The sequence below is a fragment of the Aquarana catesbeiana genome, linkage group LG08 (assembly GCF_042186555.1).
Source record: "Aquarana catesbeiana isolate 2022-GZ linkage group LG08, ASM4218655v1, whole genome shotgun sequence".
NCBI lineage: Eukaryota > Metazoa > Chordata > Amphibia > Anura > Ranidae > Aquarana > Aquarana catesbeiana.
The window spans coordinates 86,775,877-86,794,355 of NC_133331.1; the positions used below are offsets into that span (position 1 = coordinate 86,775,877).

General features: G+C 43.8%; 1 protein-coding gene across 1 annotated transcript in view; it reads right to left on the reverse strand.

Moving 5' to 3' along the window:
- The window catches only part of GABRP (gamma-aminobutyric acid type A receptor subunit pi), a 170,034-nt gene that overhangs the window by 135,673 nt on the left and 15,882 nt on the right, over positions 1–18,479 (reverse strand). The window contains exon 2 of the mRNA XM_073596083.1: positions 4,339–4,421. Coding sequence (XP_073452184.1) covers positions 4,339–4,382 — 44 coding nt within the window. The 5' untranslated portion in view covers positions 4,383–4,421. The remainder of the gene's footprint in view (positions 1–4,338; positions 4,422–18,479) is intronic.

An 18,479-nucleotide genomic window follows, 5' to 3' on the forward strand; every position in this document is an offset into this window, starting at 1 on the left:
AGAGGGTAGACTCCCTTACTTATCCGACTCACGGCCCCTGGTAGAGCAGACAGGAGGCACGAGAGTGCGGAATGGTATGAGAGCCTGCTGAAGAGATCCAGGTACAGGATGAGAGATGATCTTCAGACAACAGGTCAGTAGTCCGTAACACTGGTGACAGGTGCTGAGCAAGAGCAAGACAGGCAGATCGGGACACAAGCAGGGTTCGGCAACAGACAGGCAGCAAGGTACAATAGGAGCAGGCAGAAGCGGAGTCAAACAGGCCAAGGTCAGGTACAGGCAGCAAACAGGAGAATCCAAGGGCAATCTGGGTCGTCAGGAGATCAGGTAAACAGGAAGACAAGACAGGAAACAGGAACTATGGCACAGGAAGCTGATGATCAGGCAGCACTGAACAGAGTGCCTGACAAACTTAAATAGGCCGGCTTGCTCACAGGCACGCCCTCTGGTGGCCAATACCATGAACAGCAAGGTGAGCTCTCTGACAGCTAGCAAACAAGAAGTCCTTGGATTTAAACACAGCACAGGATCCATAGATCTTGACCACGTAGACCTCTTTACCCTGTCACTATCTAACTAGGTAACTTCAAAGTTCTATTGTCCATAATTACCAGTAAAACCGAGGATCTGGCAAGGTTAACTATTTCCCTTCTTTATCCACAGTGGTAATAAAGTACACAACATTATCCTTTCCTGGTCTGCAAATTACCACTTTATCGGCATAGATGTGCCGACCGAAGTTCCAATGTACAAAGCATCCGCTGAAACGTTCATCCATCCGGACGGAACATCCAGTCTTTCTGAAGGGCTTAGGCACAGACAAGTAGTCCCAAACAGCTTCACTGTACCAAAGCTCCAGATTAGCTTCAATCTCCCGCATAACATCCTGGGGCACATAGGGAAACTCCAATCCATACTCTGCGGCAACACGCTTGTTTAACATCCGTTTCAAGCGACCAAGTTTTGGCAAAGATCTGTCTCTCCCCATACCGGGCGGTACACAAGAATTTAGTGACTTTCTCACCATAGACCCAGCCGGTGTCTGTATTGAATTAGTAGCCTCTGGCAAAGTCTCAGCAACAGTACTGTGTGTTTCCACACAGGGTGACATCTTCCCAGAACTCATGGCAGTCCATTCAGAAAAAGTCATTGTGGAGGCAACATCTTCACCTTGTGACCACAATAGCTCTTGCGACATGGTTTCAAATAAGTCATCATCATCGGAAAGATCCGGCATGGATTCTATTTCCAAGTCTCTCAATTCTTCAGCTGGCAAATATTTATTTACAGTCCCCAACAGTGGCTTACCCGTTCCGGACGTAGACTCTGGTAGCTCCGGCTCAGGCATCCTCTGGGGTAGGCCTCGGCCATGGCCGCGGGAAGCCTTTACATAGCCCACCTTCTTCTGAGCAGGCACCACAGGAGCAGCCGTAGTGGACTCAGGAACCAAAGTAATGTCTCCGGGCGAGACAACAGCAACAATGTCTTTTTCTGGAACATTGTCAGTAGCAACAGGCAAAGTGGCAGCCCGTCGCTCCCTCTCTGTAGCAACAGTAGCTTCCACTGTAGTGATACCTGTCACCCAATCCATCCGATAGGCACGGGGCGACATGGCAGGCTGCTCCACCACAAACAGGTATTCTCCACACTGTGGACATCGGCCGAATGGACGAAGATGCACGGCCAATCCTTCGCATCGATGGCAGGTCATGCCCAATCCCTCAACATCTCCCGAGGTATACAGGACAAACCTCCCCTGTGGCTTCAATCGAACTCCAGTATCCGTAAGCAAAGTCCCAGATTGCACAGTATTCATCACGGTGCTTGAAGAGAACACTCTGGGTCCCACAACTGATTGCAATGCCGAAAAAGACATGGCCACACTCTGATCTTCTCAGCACGATCACGAGGCCTCTCTTTCCCTCTGGCGCCAAACACATACACGCGTCCCACGTGGTAGCAAGTAGGGTAACTCCTCCCACTTTCAGTCACGTAACTCCCGGGCCTTTCTCTGGCGCCCAGTGTCTACACACTTAGCAGCAAAGTCCTGCAGTGTAACCTTTCCTCTTCCTGAAAAGATTTTCTTTCAAAGTCCAGCTCTCTCTGTAAACTCCCGGTAAAACATTCCACTGGGTTGCAGCAACTGACGGTCAACAAATCCCGGACGACGCCCCCACGTGTAGCACTAACTCTCTGCGGAGCTGCTGGTTTAAGCGGGTCTGTTACCTTCACTCTGCTTCCCTCTGTTTCACCGGCACCGGGTCTAGGGTTCCGTTGAGTTTACTCCTGGACGACACACGCACCAACACTGGAGTACGTTTTCAATGCTTTATTACACAAACGACTTAGGAAGTAGCAGGAAAGAGGTAGAAAGGAAACTTGCAGAAGAAACTCAAACATTCTCTGAAAGGGTTCTCTTGGAAAAAGGGTCTCGGTATAATTCAAATACTATTTGAAATGCGCTCCCCTCTTGCAAAGACACATTCCTAAGTTCAACTGTGATGCATGTCAATGGCCCATTTAGATGGAATGACATCACGCCCCTCCAGGAAGCTGCTTGTCCTGCTGTGAATTTCTTCCTACCACCATGCCCCGCTCACTGTCCCTGAGGAAGAGATGATCCTTATTTGCAAATTAGGATAATTTTTTATCTATTTTTACTGGGGTGGTGTTTGTGTTGGTCATTTGTGTATGTCTAAATGATTTGGCCTCAAAACACACACCTACTTCCTGTGTAAGGATTCACTTCCAGGCCAATGTATATTTCTTCTTGCTTCAGTGTGTGTGTGTATATATGGATATATCTATAGATGTAGGTTCTTGTGTCCATCAGCAGAGAGAAGTTGGGTATATGCCACACTCCCAATTCTGGAGGCATAATAATGGTCTAGCACAGGGGTCTTCAAACTACGGCCGTCCAGTTGTTCAGGAACTACAATTCCCATCATGCCTAGTCATGTCTGTGAATGTCAGAGTTTCATAATGCCTCATGGGATGTGTAGTTCCGCAACAGCTGGGGAGCTGTGGTTTGAAGATTCCTGATTACTCTAGCATGTCTTGAAAAAGGTCGTTTCTCATGTACTTTGTATAATGCCCAAGAAATATTGTTTGGAAAATACAAGTGGGTCATGGCACATCTACATTCCAAAGTTGGCACTTAAAATGGTCATGCACTATGCAATCTGATTGGTCAATCTCTGTACAACTCAATATTTAGGCAAAATAGGTAATAGGAAGACGCACTTGAACAATTCATTCAAATTATAGGAAATCAAACAGGCTCTTGCACTAAATCTAATTTATTTAAGATCTAACTGATTGCAGTGTATGGTTACCTTTTAAAGATCAAGATCTGAAAATATTAATTTATTGGGTTTAGAAACACTTCTCTGTTCTTTGTAATGTATTGAAAGATTTGGGTAAAAAAAGAAAAAAACACATTTCAAAGCTATATTAGAAGTGATAGGAATGAGATTAGCATCAAAAGGGTTAATTAACTGAGAACACCTACTAATTAGCTAACAAGACACATCCAATGAGATGAAATTAACCAATTGTATTGGGTGTGTGCTATTATCAATGAGAAACCCGCAGTTACCCTAGCGCCAGTTGCAGTTTACAGTAAATATGCAGGTATTTATTATCGCTATTTGCGCTTCAATGTGCACCGGTTCGTACGTTCGATTGATGCCTTTTCCAGCGCACCGATTAATGTATGAACTGGTGCAGTGCCTTCTTCTTAGTGAATGACCCTCACTGTGTATTTCAGCCTGCCACCTCCAACCAATATCTGTGTGTTTCCTATGAGTTCCAGCCAGCACCTTGCTACCTGCACCTGTGTGAATATCTGAGTTCTCCAGCCTGCATCCAGTCTCTCTTCACTTGCATGTCTACACTTGTCCTCTGGGGAGAATCCCAGTGTTTCAAGAGACTTGTTATTATTACTTCCCTACTTGTTATTAACACTGCAGTGCTGCAAGAAACCCATCCCTGTATAGCTGTACTCACTGCCCGCTGCCCGTTTAGGTCCATGGGCCACAACGTGGGAGTCGTTAGCAGCAAAAACCATCACCCCTTGCAGGGTCCTTTGATGGAGATCAGGTGGCTCTTTGGACCCTATGCTCTGTCTCCTCTGTGGTCTATGCTACCACCCAGCCCCAGCTGCTGCACTTAGTGGGAACAGGTTTATCATCAGTTACAGGTAAATACTTATCATAGGTTATTATGCAACAGACATTTATATGCACCACTTTTGAAAGATGTGCCGTTCATAAAATTTCCAAAACAATCTTCCAATTTCTTTAGGAGCGCACTCTGGCTAACATAACAAAAATGTACCTGCACAAGATTGATACGAGTGTTTTGATCTCCAGAAAATCCATTCTTAGGACTGGATATAGAAGCAGAGGTGGCAGTATTTCCTACAATGATAAATAAAAGGCATTAATATCTTAGCATCAGCTCTCTTAGATCCTGACAGCAAGCCACAGTCTGAGTAACAGATTGCACAATGTTTGGAAACAAAAACTGAAAAATAATTCCTATACCTTGTTAAAATTCAGATCTGCCAAATGATTGATACATCTAACCTTTCCACAGAAAAAAGCCAGTTTAAAGAGGTTGTGTCACTATGTAGCTGGCAAGAGCACAAACTTGGATGAGACAGTCCATGACTTCTACAAAGGTGGTGCTTTATTAAAATGTACTGTTATATGGACATTTTGGTGCCTGACAATCAGGTAGGTACAGTAACCTTTGAAAGGCGGAGATCTACCTACACAACTTAAAAGAGATCAAGATCATCACCCCACCCTTTTTTTTTAAGATTAACTAGCAAGGCATAACCAAATAGTAAGGAAAACGTAGACAAATATAACATAAAGCATAACATAAAACAAATGTCACTGTAAAAATATAAACTTAGCCTACCTTAAAAGTGGACAATGTTAGTCAGTAGAGCAGTGGACAGTGTCAGTAGGGCAGTTGATGGTGTTAGTGGGGCAGTGGCTGGTGTCAGCAGAGCATTGGATGGTGTCAGTAGAGTGGTGGATCATGTCAGTAGGGCAGTGGACGGTGTCAGTCAGTAAAGCAGTGGATGATGTAAGTCAGTAGGGCAGTGAACTTTGTCAGTAGGGCACAGGACTGTGTTAGTAGTTGTTTTTTTTTGTATTATTTTGACTTGAAATATTTACCAGCCCCTTCCCTCGCTCTGCATCCTGAAACGATCCCCAGCAGCAACCGGCTGGAGAGGAGAGGAGGGAATGCTGGCAGCGCTGTGAGGAGGGGAAATGGGGAAGCACACAAGGGGGCTCAGGCAACAGAAGGAAGAGAAGCCTGGACAGGAGCAGTAGCACTTACTGGAACCGATCCTGTGTATTTTCCTCCTGTAGCAGCAAAAAGGCAGTGGAGGAGAAGTCGGCTTTCAGCTGTTGCAGGCGAAAAATAAGAAGTGATCAAAAGATCGCCTTCCAGCCACTGGTGTTGTTAAGGCAGTTCTCTTGTATTGTGGGCCCAAAGCTTTGCAAGGATGAGATCCAAAGGATTTTCACCTCACCTGTTCTAACAAACACATACAGTTCTGCTTCTCTGATGGCTCTAATCCTGGGCAGGAGTACACTTTCATGTAATCTGAGGCCTCAGTATACATGTGGCTCCAGGCTGCAGTGAATTGCATCCTCACGGAGGCCAATGTCACATGGGTGTTCAGTGACAAGGGAGGTGCAACAAGGGAAGACTGCTGTCCACTAATCTCTTCACCATTACACTACTACCACTCCTGCCCAAGAGCCAGCTGCTTTCTCCTTTCCCCTGCTATTGGCTGTAGGTGAAATAATATATATACCAATCCTGTACCTCTCCTTTCTCCTCTCCATTGCTATTGGCTGTAGGCATAGGCGCGCGCAGGGGGTGTGCTGGCTGTGCCTGAGCACACCCTAATCACCCTGGGTGCCAGGGCCGATGATAAGGCAGTACAACCTGCTCTCCTGTACCAGGCCCATGTCCTATTAGTTAAAAACGGGGACCCGGCACCTACTGAGCAGGAGGACCGGCTGTACAGCTTTATTGCTGATCCTCTTGTTCTTCCCCCTGCAGTGTTGCTGGCTTCTCATACTCTCCCGCCCGTTGCGCTGCAGGGGGATCAGTTCTAGCACCTGCGTCTTCATCCTGTCCTCAGTCCCTTTCTCAGTTCTAAATTTAAGACATTGGGGATCTGTTTAAAACCCTGATATTTCACCAAAGCCCCCCAAAAGGGCAGGTGCAAAAAATGTAAAAAAGAAATGAAAAAAAAGTAAAAAAAATTAAATAATGAAGGACTTTGCGCTGTAATTTCTGCCATAGCTGCGAAGCATACCATCGTGGCCATGGCGTATACACCCCTGCCTCTGTTGGCTGTAGGTAAATAAATGGCTATAACAATCCTGCACCACTCTTTTCTCCTATCCCCTGCAATTGGCTGTAGATGGATAAATGGCTATTGTGATGAGAAAAGATGCAACTTCCACCTCTACACATACTGCCGCTTACCGACTCCCTTTGATCTCCTATTACGGGAGATCACATACGCTTTTGGCTTAATACCCAGCCCGGGTCTTTAAGATATGAAGCAAAGGTCCCAACGTCTTCCCAGATGTTATCATTCAAAGGTGCATATTGCCAGATGGTCCTCATGAGAAAATAAAAGCTTTATAGTATAAAATCTTTTGGTAGTTTTAATGGATAAAAGGTATTGCACTTACAATTAGACAAACAAAATAATGCAGTAAAACTCTGAGCCAGCCGGCTCTCAATTGCAGCCCGTTACTCCAGGACTTGCGTGAACGCGGTGACTGTCCACAAACTGTCAAGGTGATGCTGCTGTCAAGACAGCTTCACTTGCTGGTGTCCCTTTAAGGAGACTTGGAAGACGTTGCGACCTTTGCTTCATATCTTAAAGACCCGGGCTAGGTATTAAGCCAAAAGCGTATGTGATCTCCCATAATAGGAGATTAACAGGAGTCGGTAAGCGGCAGTGTGTGTAGAGGTGGAAGTTGCATCTTTTCTCATCACAATTTGTGTATTTTGTGTCAATTTCACATTGGAGATCTATCATCAACTGAAAGGACTATTTATAGTGTGCTAATTGATCAATTTTATTTCATGATATTCACTTTATAGGAGTTTAGCACAATCAATTTATACTGCACAGATTCACTTTATATGGAAATTATAGCGCAACTTAATATTGAAAGTTGTTGATTAATGTGTGTATCTCACACGAAGTTGCAGCTTGTTTTTTCCATATCAATTTCAATTTTTATTTTAGTCATTTCACTGTTTGTCACTTGAATATTTATAACAGCGCAGTAATTTTTAATTTTTTTGGGATACTGTAATGGCTACAGTACCTTTTGATGTTGTAGTAAGCTAATACCAGGAAATTAACACAAGACTGCTGAGTGGCAAAGAAACTCAATGTATTAGCACGGGTTGGTAGGTTTAGACACAGCCTGCTAGACAGTGTAGTCCTATGCCAAAGCAACTTAAATTGGAGTTTTGTACCATTAGACGGGAATGAACATATAAACCAACAAGATCAGTAGTGGACATAGAATATAAACATTAATCGTGTTGTGAATGGGGATATTGCAACTACTACTGCAACCAAAGAAAATGACTAATGGGGTGTACACACGATCGGACTTTTCAACCGGACTGGTCTGACGGACGCCGAGGGACCAAATCCGGCGAACAATCCGATCGTGTGTGGGCTTCAACGGACCTTAAGTGGACCTTTCCAGTCGCAAATCTGACGGACTTTAGATTTTAAACATGCTTCAAATCTTTACGTCGTAACTCCGCCAGACCCAGAAATCCGCTCGTCTGTATGCTAGTCCGACGGACAAAAAACGACGCTAGGGCAGCTATTGGCTACTGGCTATCAACTTCCTTATTTTAGTCTGGTGTACATCATGACATACGAATCCGTCGGACTTTGGTGTGATCGTGTGTAGGCAAGTCCGGTTGTTAGAAAGTCCGTCGAAAGTCCGCCAAAAGTCAGTCAAAAGTCTGTCGAAAGTTTGTCAGACAGGCTGTCGGACTTTTGTAGCTGAAAAGTCCGACCGTGTGTACACGGCATTAGTCCTGTGTGAAACCCCTGGATGGGACCTCTGCACTAAGCAACTAGCAAAGGTTTTTATGTGACAAGTGTAAATGGGCAATCCTTAGTCTTGTATTTTCAGCCAGCTAACGTTTTGGCCCAGTCATACCGTTCATATTGTACCGTGCCAAATAGGGGGCCCAATCATACCGTGCTCATGAGAACAGTTCCAGTAGGGGTTGCAGGAAGTAATAGGCTATAGGATAGTTGTTCCTAAGGGCATAGTCTCTCTATTGGCTATACGTTATGGCCCAAACACCCTCTCACTATCAGCAGCACAGCATGGAAATCCCACTGTGTGAAAAGGAATCCTCTACCCGGTTCAGCATGGATCTGGACCTTAGCTCACACGGTGGTACAGCTTTAGTGGAGGTGTAAGGTTTTGGTGGTGGTAACACAGTCACAGTCTCCACGGTCTCTAATGCTCTTTCTCTGCAGTCTCACAGTGGTATGCCTGAGGTCTCAGCTCTAGCCGCAAGCAGGTCTGACTCCGTGTATATGTTCACTCCTGCTTCCCTCAGCAAAAGAGCACACGTTTTCAAGAACATTCTGGGAAAATACTGTTTTTCTCTCCTCCCTGGTCCCAACTCCTTGTGGGAGATGTAGCCCATTGGAGATTATTGGCACACAAAAATCCTCACTGCCCAGACTTCAATTTCCAATATCCACTGTGGTGTGGCCAGCTTCACAGTCCATTGGTTGTTGCCGGCACTCCTGTTCCCCCTGCTGATGGAAGCCAGTAGCACATTGAAGTCCAGCTTGTCTGCTTGCTCCCAGTGAACATGTAGCTACTGATACTGTTAAGACTAATGCCCTGTACACACGGTCGGATTTTCCAATGGAAAATGTGTGATAGGACCTTGTTGTCGGAAATTCCGACCGTGTGTAGGCTCCATCACACATTTTCCATCGGAATTTCCGACACACAAAGTTTGAGAGCTTGCTATAAAATTTTCCAACAACAAAATCCGTTGTCGGAAATTCCGATCGTGTATACACAAATCCGACGGACAAAGTGCCACGCATGCTCAGAATAAATTAAGAGACGAAAAGCTATTGGCCACTGCCCCGTTTATAGTCCCGACGTACGTGTTTTACGTCACAACGTTCAGAATGATCGGATTTTCCGACAACTTTGTGTGACCGTGTGTATGCAAGACAAGTTTGAACCAACATCCGTCGGAAAAAATCCATGGATTTTGTTGTCGGAATGTCCGATCAATGTCCGACTGTGTGTACAGGGCATTAGTCTTTGCAGCCTAGCACGCGGCTATATTCAGGAGGTGTGTTACTGGCTGAAAACAGAGGGGAAAAGCCTTAAAAAAAGAAAACACATGCAGCTACCACATCTAAGGATTTGTAAGCTGCAATATGTAACATTTTTGGTTTTGGGTTTAATACTGAATTTTGTATTCCCCTTTGTTTACATATTGTGGAGAACGGGCAGCAAGTTCTAATAAACGTGTGTAAATCCTAACAATGGAAGTTTGCCTTTTGGTCTATTAAAATATAACTAAAGGCAAGACTTTTTTTTGGATAGAGTAGAGAGGGATTATAACACCTGTTAAGTTTTTATTGCCATCTATGTCCCTATTAGGGACACTTACCCCCCGTAATAATCCTGTTTACCGTTAGATGAAGGAGGGCCCGTAACGTGGTGTATCTGGATTTTGCAAAAGCAGTTGACACAGTTCCCCATAAACATTTACTGTACAAAATATGGTCTGTTGGCATGGACCATAGGGTGAGTACATGGATTGAAAACTGGCTTCAAGGGCGAGTTCAGAGAGTGGTGATAAATGAAGAGTACTTGGAATGGTCAGGGGTGGGTAGTGGGGTTCCCCAGGGTGCTGTGTTGGGACCAATCCTGCTTAATTTGTTCATAAACGACCTGGAGGATGGGATAAACAGCTCAATCTCTGTATTTGCGGACAATACTAAGCTAAGCAGGGCAATAACTTCTCCGCAGGATGTGGAAACCTTGCAAAAAGATCTGAACAAATGAATGGGGTGGACAACTACATGGCAAATAAGGTTCAATATAGAAAAATGTAAAATAATGCATTTGGGTGGCAAAAATATCAATGTAATCTATACACTGGGGGGAGAACCTCTGGATGAATCTAGGATGGAAAAGGACCTGGGGGTCCTAGTAGATAATAGGCTCAGCAATGGCATGCAATGCCAAGCTGCTGCTAACAAAGCAAACAGAATATGGCATGCATTAAAAAGCGAATTCATTCCAGAGATAAAACGATAATTCTCCCGCTCTACAAGACTCAGGTCCGGCCGTATCTAGAGAATGCTGTCCAGTTCTGGGCACCAGTCCTCAGGGAGGATGTACTGGAAATAGAGTGAGTACAAAGAAGGGCAACAAAGCTAATAAAGGGTCTGGAGGATATTAGTTATGAGGAAAGGTTGCGAGCACTGAACATATTCTCTCTGGAGAAGAGATGCTTGAGAGGGGATATGATTTAAATTTACAAATACCGTACTGGTGTTCCCACGAGAGGGATTTTTTTTGTGGAAGGGAGTTTAAGAAGACTCGTGGCCACTCATTAAAATGAGAAGAAAAGCGGTTTAACTTAAACTACGCAGAGGGTTCTCTACTGTAAGAGTGGCAAGGATGTGGAATTCCCTGCCACAGGCAGTGGTCTCAGCGGGGAGCATTGATAGTTTCAATAAACTATTAGATAAGCACCTGAATGACCGCAACATACAGGGATATACGATGTAATACTGACATATAATCACACACATAGGTTGGCCTTGATGGACTTGTGTCTTTTTTTAACATCACCTACTATGTAACTATGTAACTAATTATCATCAAAAGTGAAAGTAAAAGTAAAAAAAAATCCCAAATTTTGGGTTGTCCCCAGAACAGTAATATAGGGCGTACACACGGTCGGACTTTGTTCGGACATTCCGACAACAAAATCTTAGGATTTTTTCCGACGGATGTTGGCTCAAACTTGTCTTGCATACACACGGTCACACAAAGTTGTCGGAAAATCTGATCGTTCTGAGCGCGGTGACGTAAAACACGTACGTCGGGACTATAAACGGGGCAGTGACCAATAGCTTTCATCTCTTTATTTATTCTGAGCATGCGTGGCACTTTATCCGTCAGATTTGTGTACACACAATCGGAATTTCCGACAACGGATTTTGTTGTCGGAAAATTTTATCTCCTGCTCTCCAACTTTGTGAGTCGGAAAATCCATGGAAAATGTCCGATGGAGCCCACACACGGTCGGAATTTCCGACAACACGCTCCGATCGGACATTTTCCATTGGAAAATCCGACCGTGTGTACGGGGCAATAGAGGTTTCCACTTACTTTGTTTTTGTTATCCACTGCCGGGATCATGTATATATATGTGATCCTGCACTTTCAAGTATTGGGCGCCAGTGCGCGCTGCCGCCAGGCACAGCGGGAGCTGATCAGTGAGTCCCCCGGACTCGATGTCCAGTGGCACCCACTGATCATTTTATTCACAGACAGAACGGTGATCTGCCTATGTAAAAAAAGGCAGATTGCTGTTCTGTCAGTACAGAAGGCATGGATCCTGTGTTCCTGTAGGAGAAAAACACACTTGACAAAGGAGCGCGCATGCCCAGTGTGAGCCTTGCGCATGCTCTGAAACGCGTTGTGGATCCTCCATACTCCGGTGACGTCACAGGCCAGTGAGCGGCTTCTCAGCTGTTTAGATCCACGGCGAGTTCAGCTGGCCGGTTCCCTAGCGGGTGACCGCGGCTGTCTTGTTCAGACCACTGGATTGCCGATCTGCTCTATGGTTAACATGCACTGACCCAGGAGTTTCTCCTCCCCGTGGCTTGTCATCCGTTACTTCTATGTAAGTGTGGATTGCTTGTTATGTGCTTTTATTAAATACCTGCACTCAGAGGCGCTTTTCTCTTGTGTTTTTCTCCTGCTTCTACAATAGAGCTGACTTCGTCTATATGAAAAGCCTTGCCCTCAGCGCTGGTTACACTTCAGAGACACTATCTCCTCCCAGCTATATAGACTCATTTCTCATGGACTTTTTCTAATTTTATCATCATTATCATTATTCCCAGCATTTTGCCTTTACTATTTATTTGTATAATACTACTGATACTATCCCTGGCATTTTGTTATTTTGTGTCCTGTGTGCTGACATATGTATATAGATCTTGTGTTCCTGTAAAGCAGGGACACGGATACATGCCTTCCACTAGTAAAAGCACGTCCCCCACTACACTGAAACACCAGCTAGGCTCACAGTTAACCCTTTGATAGGAAGCCAATTTGTCTGCAGTCCCTCTATGAGTCGCTGATCCCTGCTATTACTAGTAGAAAAATTTTTAATTAAAATTTCATAAATATATCATATAGTTTGTAGACACTGTAACTTTTGCGCAAACCAATCAATATACGCTTATTGGGAATTTTGTTATCAAATATAAGTAACAGAATACATATTGGCCTAAATTGATGAAGAAATTTTATTTTTTACATTTTTTTTTATTGAATATGTGTAATAGCAGAAAGTAAAAAAAATGTTGCCATTAGTTTCACTTTAAACATACGTACAGCTGAATAAGTTTTATATTATCCGTTAAATAATTTCAAAAATAAAACCCTTGATCCTGCCAGAAAACTTGTAAGCTGGAAACTTCTTGTACTTTCTGCCTGTGTTAACTGTTATCAGTTTCACTGTTCCCAGCATTTTGTTATGTCAATTCCAAAAGTGCAAAAAAAATAAAATTCTTCTAGATCATGTCAGAAATCTAGTATTGTCCCAGTACTGTCCTGTGCTCTGTGCACACTGCAGTGTTATCTCCAACAATGTTATGAAAGAGACTAAGTATGTACAGATCCTCCATGTTATAGGGAAGAGGAGGAGAGGTTATAGTCCTAACATACCTGGTTATCCTGCCCTAGGGTGAGAACACTACTCCCCTATAATATAGCATACAGGTTCATACAGTGCAAACTTCATTCAACTCTAGTGTACGGTAAATGAAAGACAGGCTTCAGCTTAAATCCTCGCCCATCCCCAAACGTCGGTTACGCCTCTCTGACATGTTCCACCCATGTCCACCCACGTCGGCTTAAAGTGGTTCTAAAGACTCAAGGTTTTTTACCTTCATGCATAAAGGTAAAAAACCTTCTCTGTGCAACAGCCCCCCAAATCCTTACTTGACCCCCATCTTGATCCAGCGATGTGCGCGAGTGCCTTGGCACTCCAGGGACTCTGCCTCCTCGTTAGTTGAGACAGCAGCGGGAGCCTGATGTAAGGGGGGGCTCTGGGGACCCTAATGTAAGGGATTGACTCTGGGGACCCTGATGTAAAGGAGATGTATGGGGTGACTCTGCGGAACCTGATGTAAGGGGGAGCGGGCTCTGATGTAGAGGGGGGACTATGATGTAAGGGGTACTCAGATGGGGATTTATGAAGTAAGGAGGGGACTCTGATGTGAACAGGGGGGTTGGCCCAGACCAATGCATTCTATATGTTTTTTGTTTGTTGCTTACTCCTGACCCCTGCACTCTATACGTTATGTGGTACATTACATTGTTCTGACCAAAGTGTTCATTGTCCCAACAGTTGCTGGTTTTAATGAGTTCTTCTTTAAAGTGGGCTCAGAAAGACAAAGTGATCACTTTCTGTGTGTAGAAAAGCATATGTAATGGAAACGTAATTTTTTTTTTACAAATGATCCTTTGTAAAATATGTGTTCAGTGCCTACAGTGACTAGGCACAGATTTTATTTAATCGCCCCCTTTAAGCCCCTACCCATTGCCCGCTCTATTGTTGTGACAGGCAGCTGGCTAGTAGAAATGCTGGTTGCCTGTTACAATAATACATGTCAGAACCAAGAGAAACTTTCTCTATACTCCTCCTCCACTTTGGCATTATCATCCACAGCAGGAGGAGAGGTAGGAGCCCAGAAGAAGGAATGTCCCTTTGGATGAAGCCTGTCAGAGGTCTGTAATGGAGATGGGGGAAATACTTCTGTCTGGAATGGAGAATTAAAATGGGGACACAGTGACCTGGGGGGGCAGATAACAAATATTTGTGCTGGGAAGAGTGATTTGGTGGGGTGGGGGAAGGATTTGTGCTAGAAGGGGTGGGTTGGGGGGGGGGTGGTAAAAGGGGGTGACGATTTGTGTTGGGTGTGGAATTTGTGCTGTGAGGGGAATCGGGGGGAGAAGGGCATTTGTATTAGAAGTAAGATTTGAGGGGGTTGCAGGGGGATTTGTACTGGGATGGAAGTTTAGGTGCAAAGAGGATTTTTGCGAGAGGGAGTTTGAAGACAGGAATGGGGGGGAGATTAGTGCTGGGATGGGGGGGTCTATTGTGTTACGAGGTGTTATTTAGGGGAGAAAAAACTATTTCTGGGGAGGGAAGATTTGTGCTGGGAGGCGTGAGTTGGTTTCAAGAGGATTTGTTCTGGGAGGGGGAATTGGCATAGGGGTGATTTGTGTTAGGAGGGGGGATTTGAGGAAGGAATTTGAGCTTGGAGAGGTGACTGTGCAAATTGGTGCCGTATTTTTTTTTTTTTTTCAGCGTTGGTGGGTTTGCTTGCAGGAAACATTTTGCACTCTCACTGTGCATTACACAACTCTGACTCTTGTACTGTCTTTGTTTTGTACTCCCTAACCCAAAACTAACTGCACCTCCTTGTGCGATATGTACTCCTGACCCTTGCACTTTGTGTATTGATTACCCTGGAGTCTGGACCCCTGCACTATGCCTTACAGATGCCTACAATATATACATTATATTGTACATTACATACTTCTCACCAAAGTGTTCATTGTATTAACAGTTGCTTGTTGCTAAGCAGTCCCTGGCTATTTTAATGAAGATCTTTTTTAAAGCGAAGCTTCATTCTTTTTTCTGTTTATTAAAAGTCAGCAGCTACAAAAAGTATGGCTGTTAACTCTTATTAAACACACACTCATGGGTCCCAGGATCTAGCGATGTGGTCACCCAAACCATCTTTTCTCTCCCTCTCCTCTCCCCGGTGTCAGCATTTCAACCGTGGACACCCGGCTGTGACAGCTCACAGCTTCACAGCCGGGTGTGCCCTGCACATGTGTGAGTCGCCCTGCAGATGCTGAATGATCTGGCAGTCTTCTGGGACCTGTGACGTGTCCTTTGAAGATTGCAAGGAGGGAGAGGAGAGGAGAACTTCCGCTCAGATTGCCTGTCAAAAAGGTACCCGCCCCCCCCCACCACCCCCCCAAAAAAAAAATGACATGCCAAATGTGGTTTTGTTTACCATGCCCCTTAAGCCCCTCTCACTGTTAACAATTTGGCCACACACACACAGCGCACATCAGGTCAATCACCACATCAGGTCAACTGTCCCTCAATCTTAAAGCAGAATGTCACTCAAAATGGGAAGTTCTGCTTTTCTGCCCCCCTCCTTCTCTACAACTTTTGGCACATTACATTTTTTTTCAGGGGGGGGGGGCAGGTGCCTAGTTTTGATAACTGCTGACTTTTAATTATCTGAAGCTGTAAAGTACAGTATGCTATAACTATATAGAGCAGCAATAGTGTGCTTTTTTTGTAAAGTCGAACTCACCCTTTAAAAAAAAAGTAAGAATAAAAAAACAGAATCCACTTCTTTTAAAACAGAATCTAATATGTTTAAATCTAAAACAGACAAATGATCTAATAATAGATAAATACTTTATTATAAAGTCTTTTATCATAGAACATGTTTGCCCATGTCAAAATTAAATGTATGCATATTTATAGTCAATATTTTGTATATTTATAGGAGTAGTTCAGTTATTCATGCATTAATAGTGTTTGAATATGTTAAATTTACACAGTAAAATATTTTTTCTGCATACATTGTATTAAAAAAATGGCAATGTGCCTTCCATTGTAAGTAATTGCGCCCTGGGCCCTTCACTACGGCTCGGTGAGCTGGCACTAACCCAACATACAGTATCACTTAGATGTAAATAAACAAAACTATTCAAATTTACTTAATTTCACACCTGACTGAACTTGGATGCTGATTCACAATAGCTCCAGAGAGGAGAAAAGAGAGAATCCATCTAAGAAGGAGGCCAGTGTTGTGTATACTCTCTATATTTCACTGAGAGCAATTAGAGTACAAGACATAAGCCAGTTCTGCCCAAAACCGATATTTCACTCTTCTTTAGCTACTGGCTAATTGAAGTAATCCTGAGAATAAATATGGGTGATGTATTTGCTAACAGTTCTAGTAAGTGCTTGTTCTTTGGCTGTCATGTCTATCATGTGGCTTAGCTACTTAGTGAGCCACTGATTCAGAATAAGAATGTGGCATTTCAGTTAAACTGAAACAAGGGTGTCCTTCTGCACATTGGATACTGGTATGTAATGGGGGGTCCTGCCAAACACTGGTCATTGCATGTGGGGGCAGGTGGTACTATCATGTACTGGGCAATGAGGGGTCTTGCCACACACTAGGCACTGAGGAGGTCCTGCTGCACACTGGGCATGTGGGGGGGGGTACCTGCATTACATTACACACATTGCACTGGTAGGGTTCCCAACACATGATGAACACTGGGGGATCCTGATATGCACTAGGAACTGGGGTCATGCTGCACACTGGGACGGGGTTCCTGCACAATGAACGCTGGTGGGTACTGATGCACATTAGGCATGGTGGGTCCTTCTCCACTCTTGGCACTGAAAGGGTCTTGGTGCATACTGAGGAGAGGGGGTGGCCCACTGGAGGGTCTTGCTGCACATTAGGCACTGGGGAAGGGGGGTCCTTTGCAGAGTAAATGCACTGGTGGGGTCCTGCTTTACACTGGTTACTGTACAGTTGTAAGTGTAGTTGTGCAGCAGCACAATGGCTTCTTTCTATCAAATTAAGTAATTAGAGGGCCTTGATTTTTTTTTCAGTTGCAGCTAATATCACACATTTTTTTATTAACATAAAAAATTGTGATGAAATGCAAGGCAGGCTATTCAGGCGCCACCTTCTATGTACTGTATCTGCCCCAAAGCTCACACTGGCCTCCATGTCTGCACACACATGCAAGGATGGCTTATTTGATACCCATTTCCATTCCACCCCCGATCTATATCCATCTTAATACCTCTTCACACCTGGAACATGCGCTCTCATGCAGGGCTTTGCATTATACATGTGGTTACCAGCTGAAGCTTTGTAAGTCCAACCAAACACCTGGGATCTCTCAACATCAGGAGAGTGACCCCCTTCCATTGAGCACCACCAGCTTCCAGGCCAATCAGGCTTGTGTTAGTGACATAAAGACACAATTTACCCCAGGTATTGGCAACTTGCCGCAATTATTCCTGCATAACTGTAACAAGTAACCATGTAGCCATGCCATAAGAATCAATTGCTGCAGCTCTCAGTGACTAATCTCTGTACTGTGCTATTAGCCATGGCTTGGCAGTGCATTTAATGGAGTTCAAATCTTGGTTAAATATTTCTGCATGACAGATCCTATAAATATAATCTGATTTTTTTCTTATATTTATCTGTCTACCATGGTGTGAAAATGAATGAAGCCATCGTGAAATGAGCCCATTAATAGATGCTATATTTTTATGATGCAGTAGAACATTAATACGTTACAGTAACATGAGTTCCGTGCCATTTAGTATTCAATTTACTTATATGCAACATATGTGACAGCATGCAACAATGTGCTTCTATTACTGTCTACAAAAAAGCACTTAGGAAGGGGGATTAACATGCTAACCGTGCAGGGCACATCTGGATGGAATGCAGCCAGTCATAGAAGCAGCTGCTTCCTGCAGAATCTCTTCTAATAAAGCCTTATTTTATTGTGTATCATTGTTTATTTCATGTAGTAAATTAAAATAATGGTTTTTAATTAGAGATGGAAGCTTGACAATTAAACCCAAAGGGTTTTTCTGCCTTTGGATTTCTCTAATCCGTTGGCTTTCATACACCTTATTCTAAATGTTGCTTTTCCTATTCTTATGTTCTTTAAATGTTTTTGATCAAATTTGTTGGTTTCTTTTGGTCTGTGCTACAGTAAGGTTTGGCTTTGGTCTTTGCACTAGGTTATCTCCAGAGAGTGCTTTATGACATATCCCATGGCATTAAAGTAAGTACATATGCCTCAGTAAACCTGTCACAAACCTGGACAATTCAAACTGAGTATATGATAAAAAAAAATGCATTAGAAAAGGTTACCTTCAGTGAAAACCTCATGTCAGAATAATCAGTAAGATCCAGAAAGCAGTGGAATTTATAAGCAATTCTAACCTTTTCCTGTAAAAGTTCAGTTTGGTCTTTCGCTTTTTTGCTTTGTGAGGCCTCATGATTGGTTAGT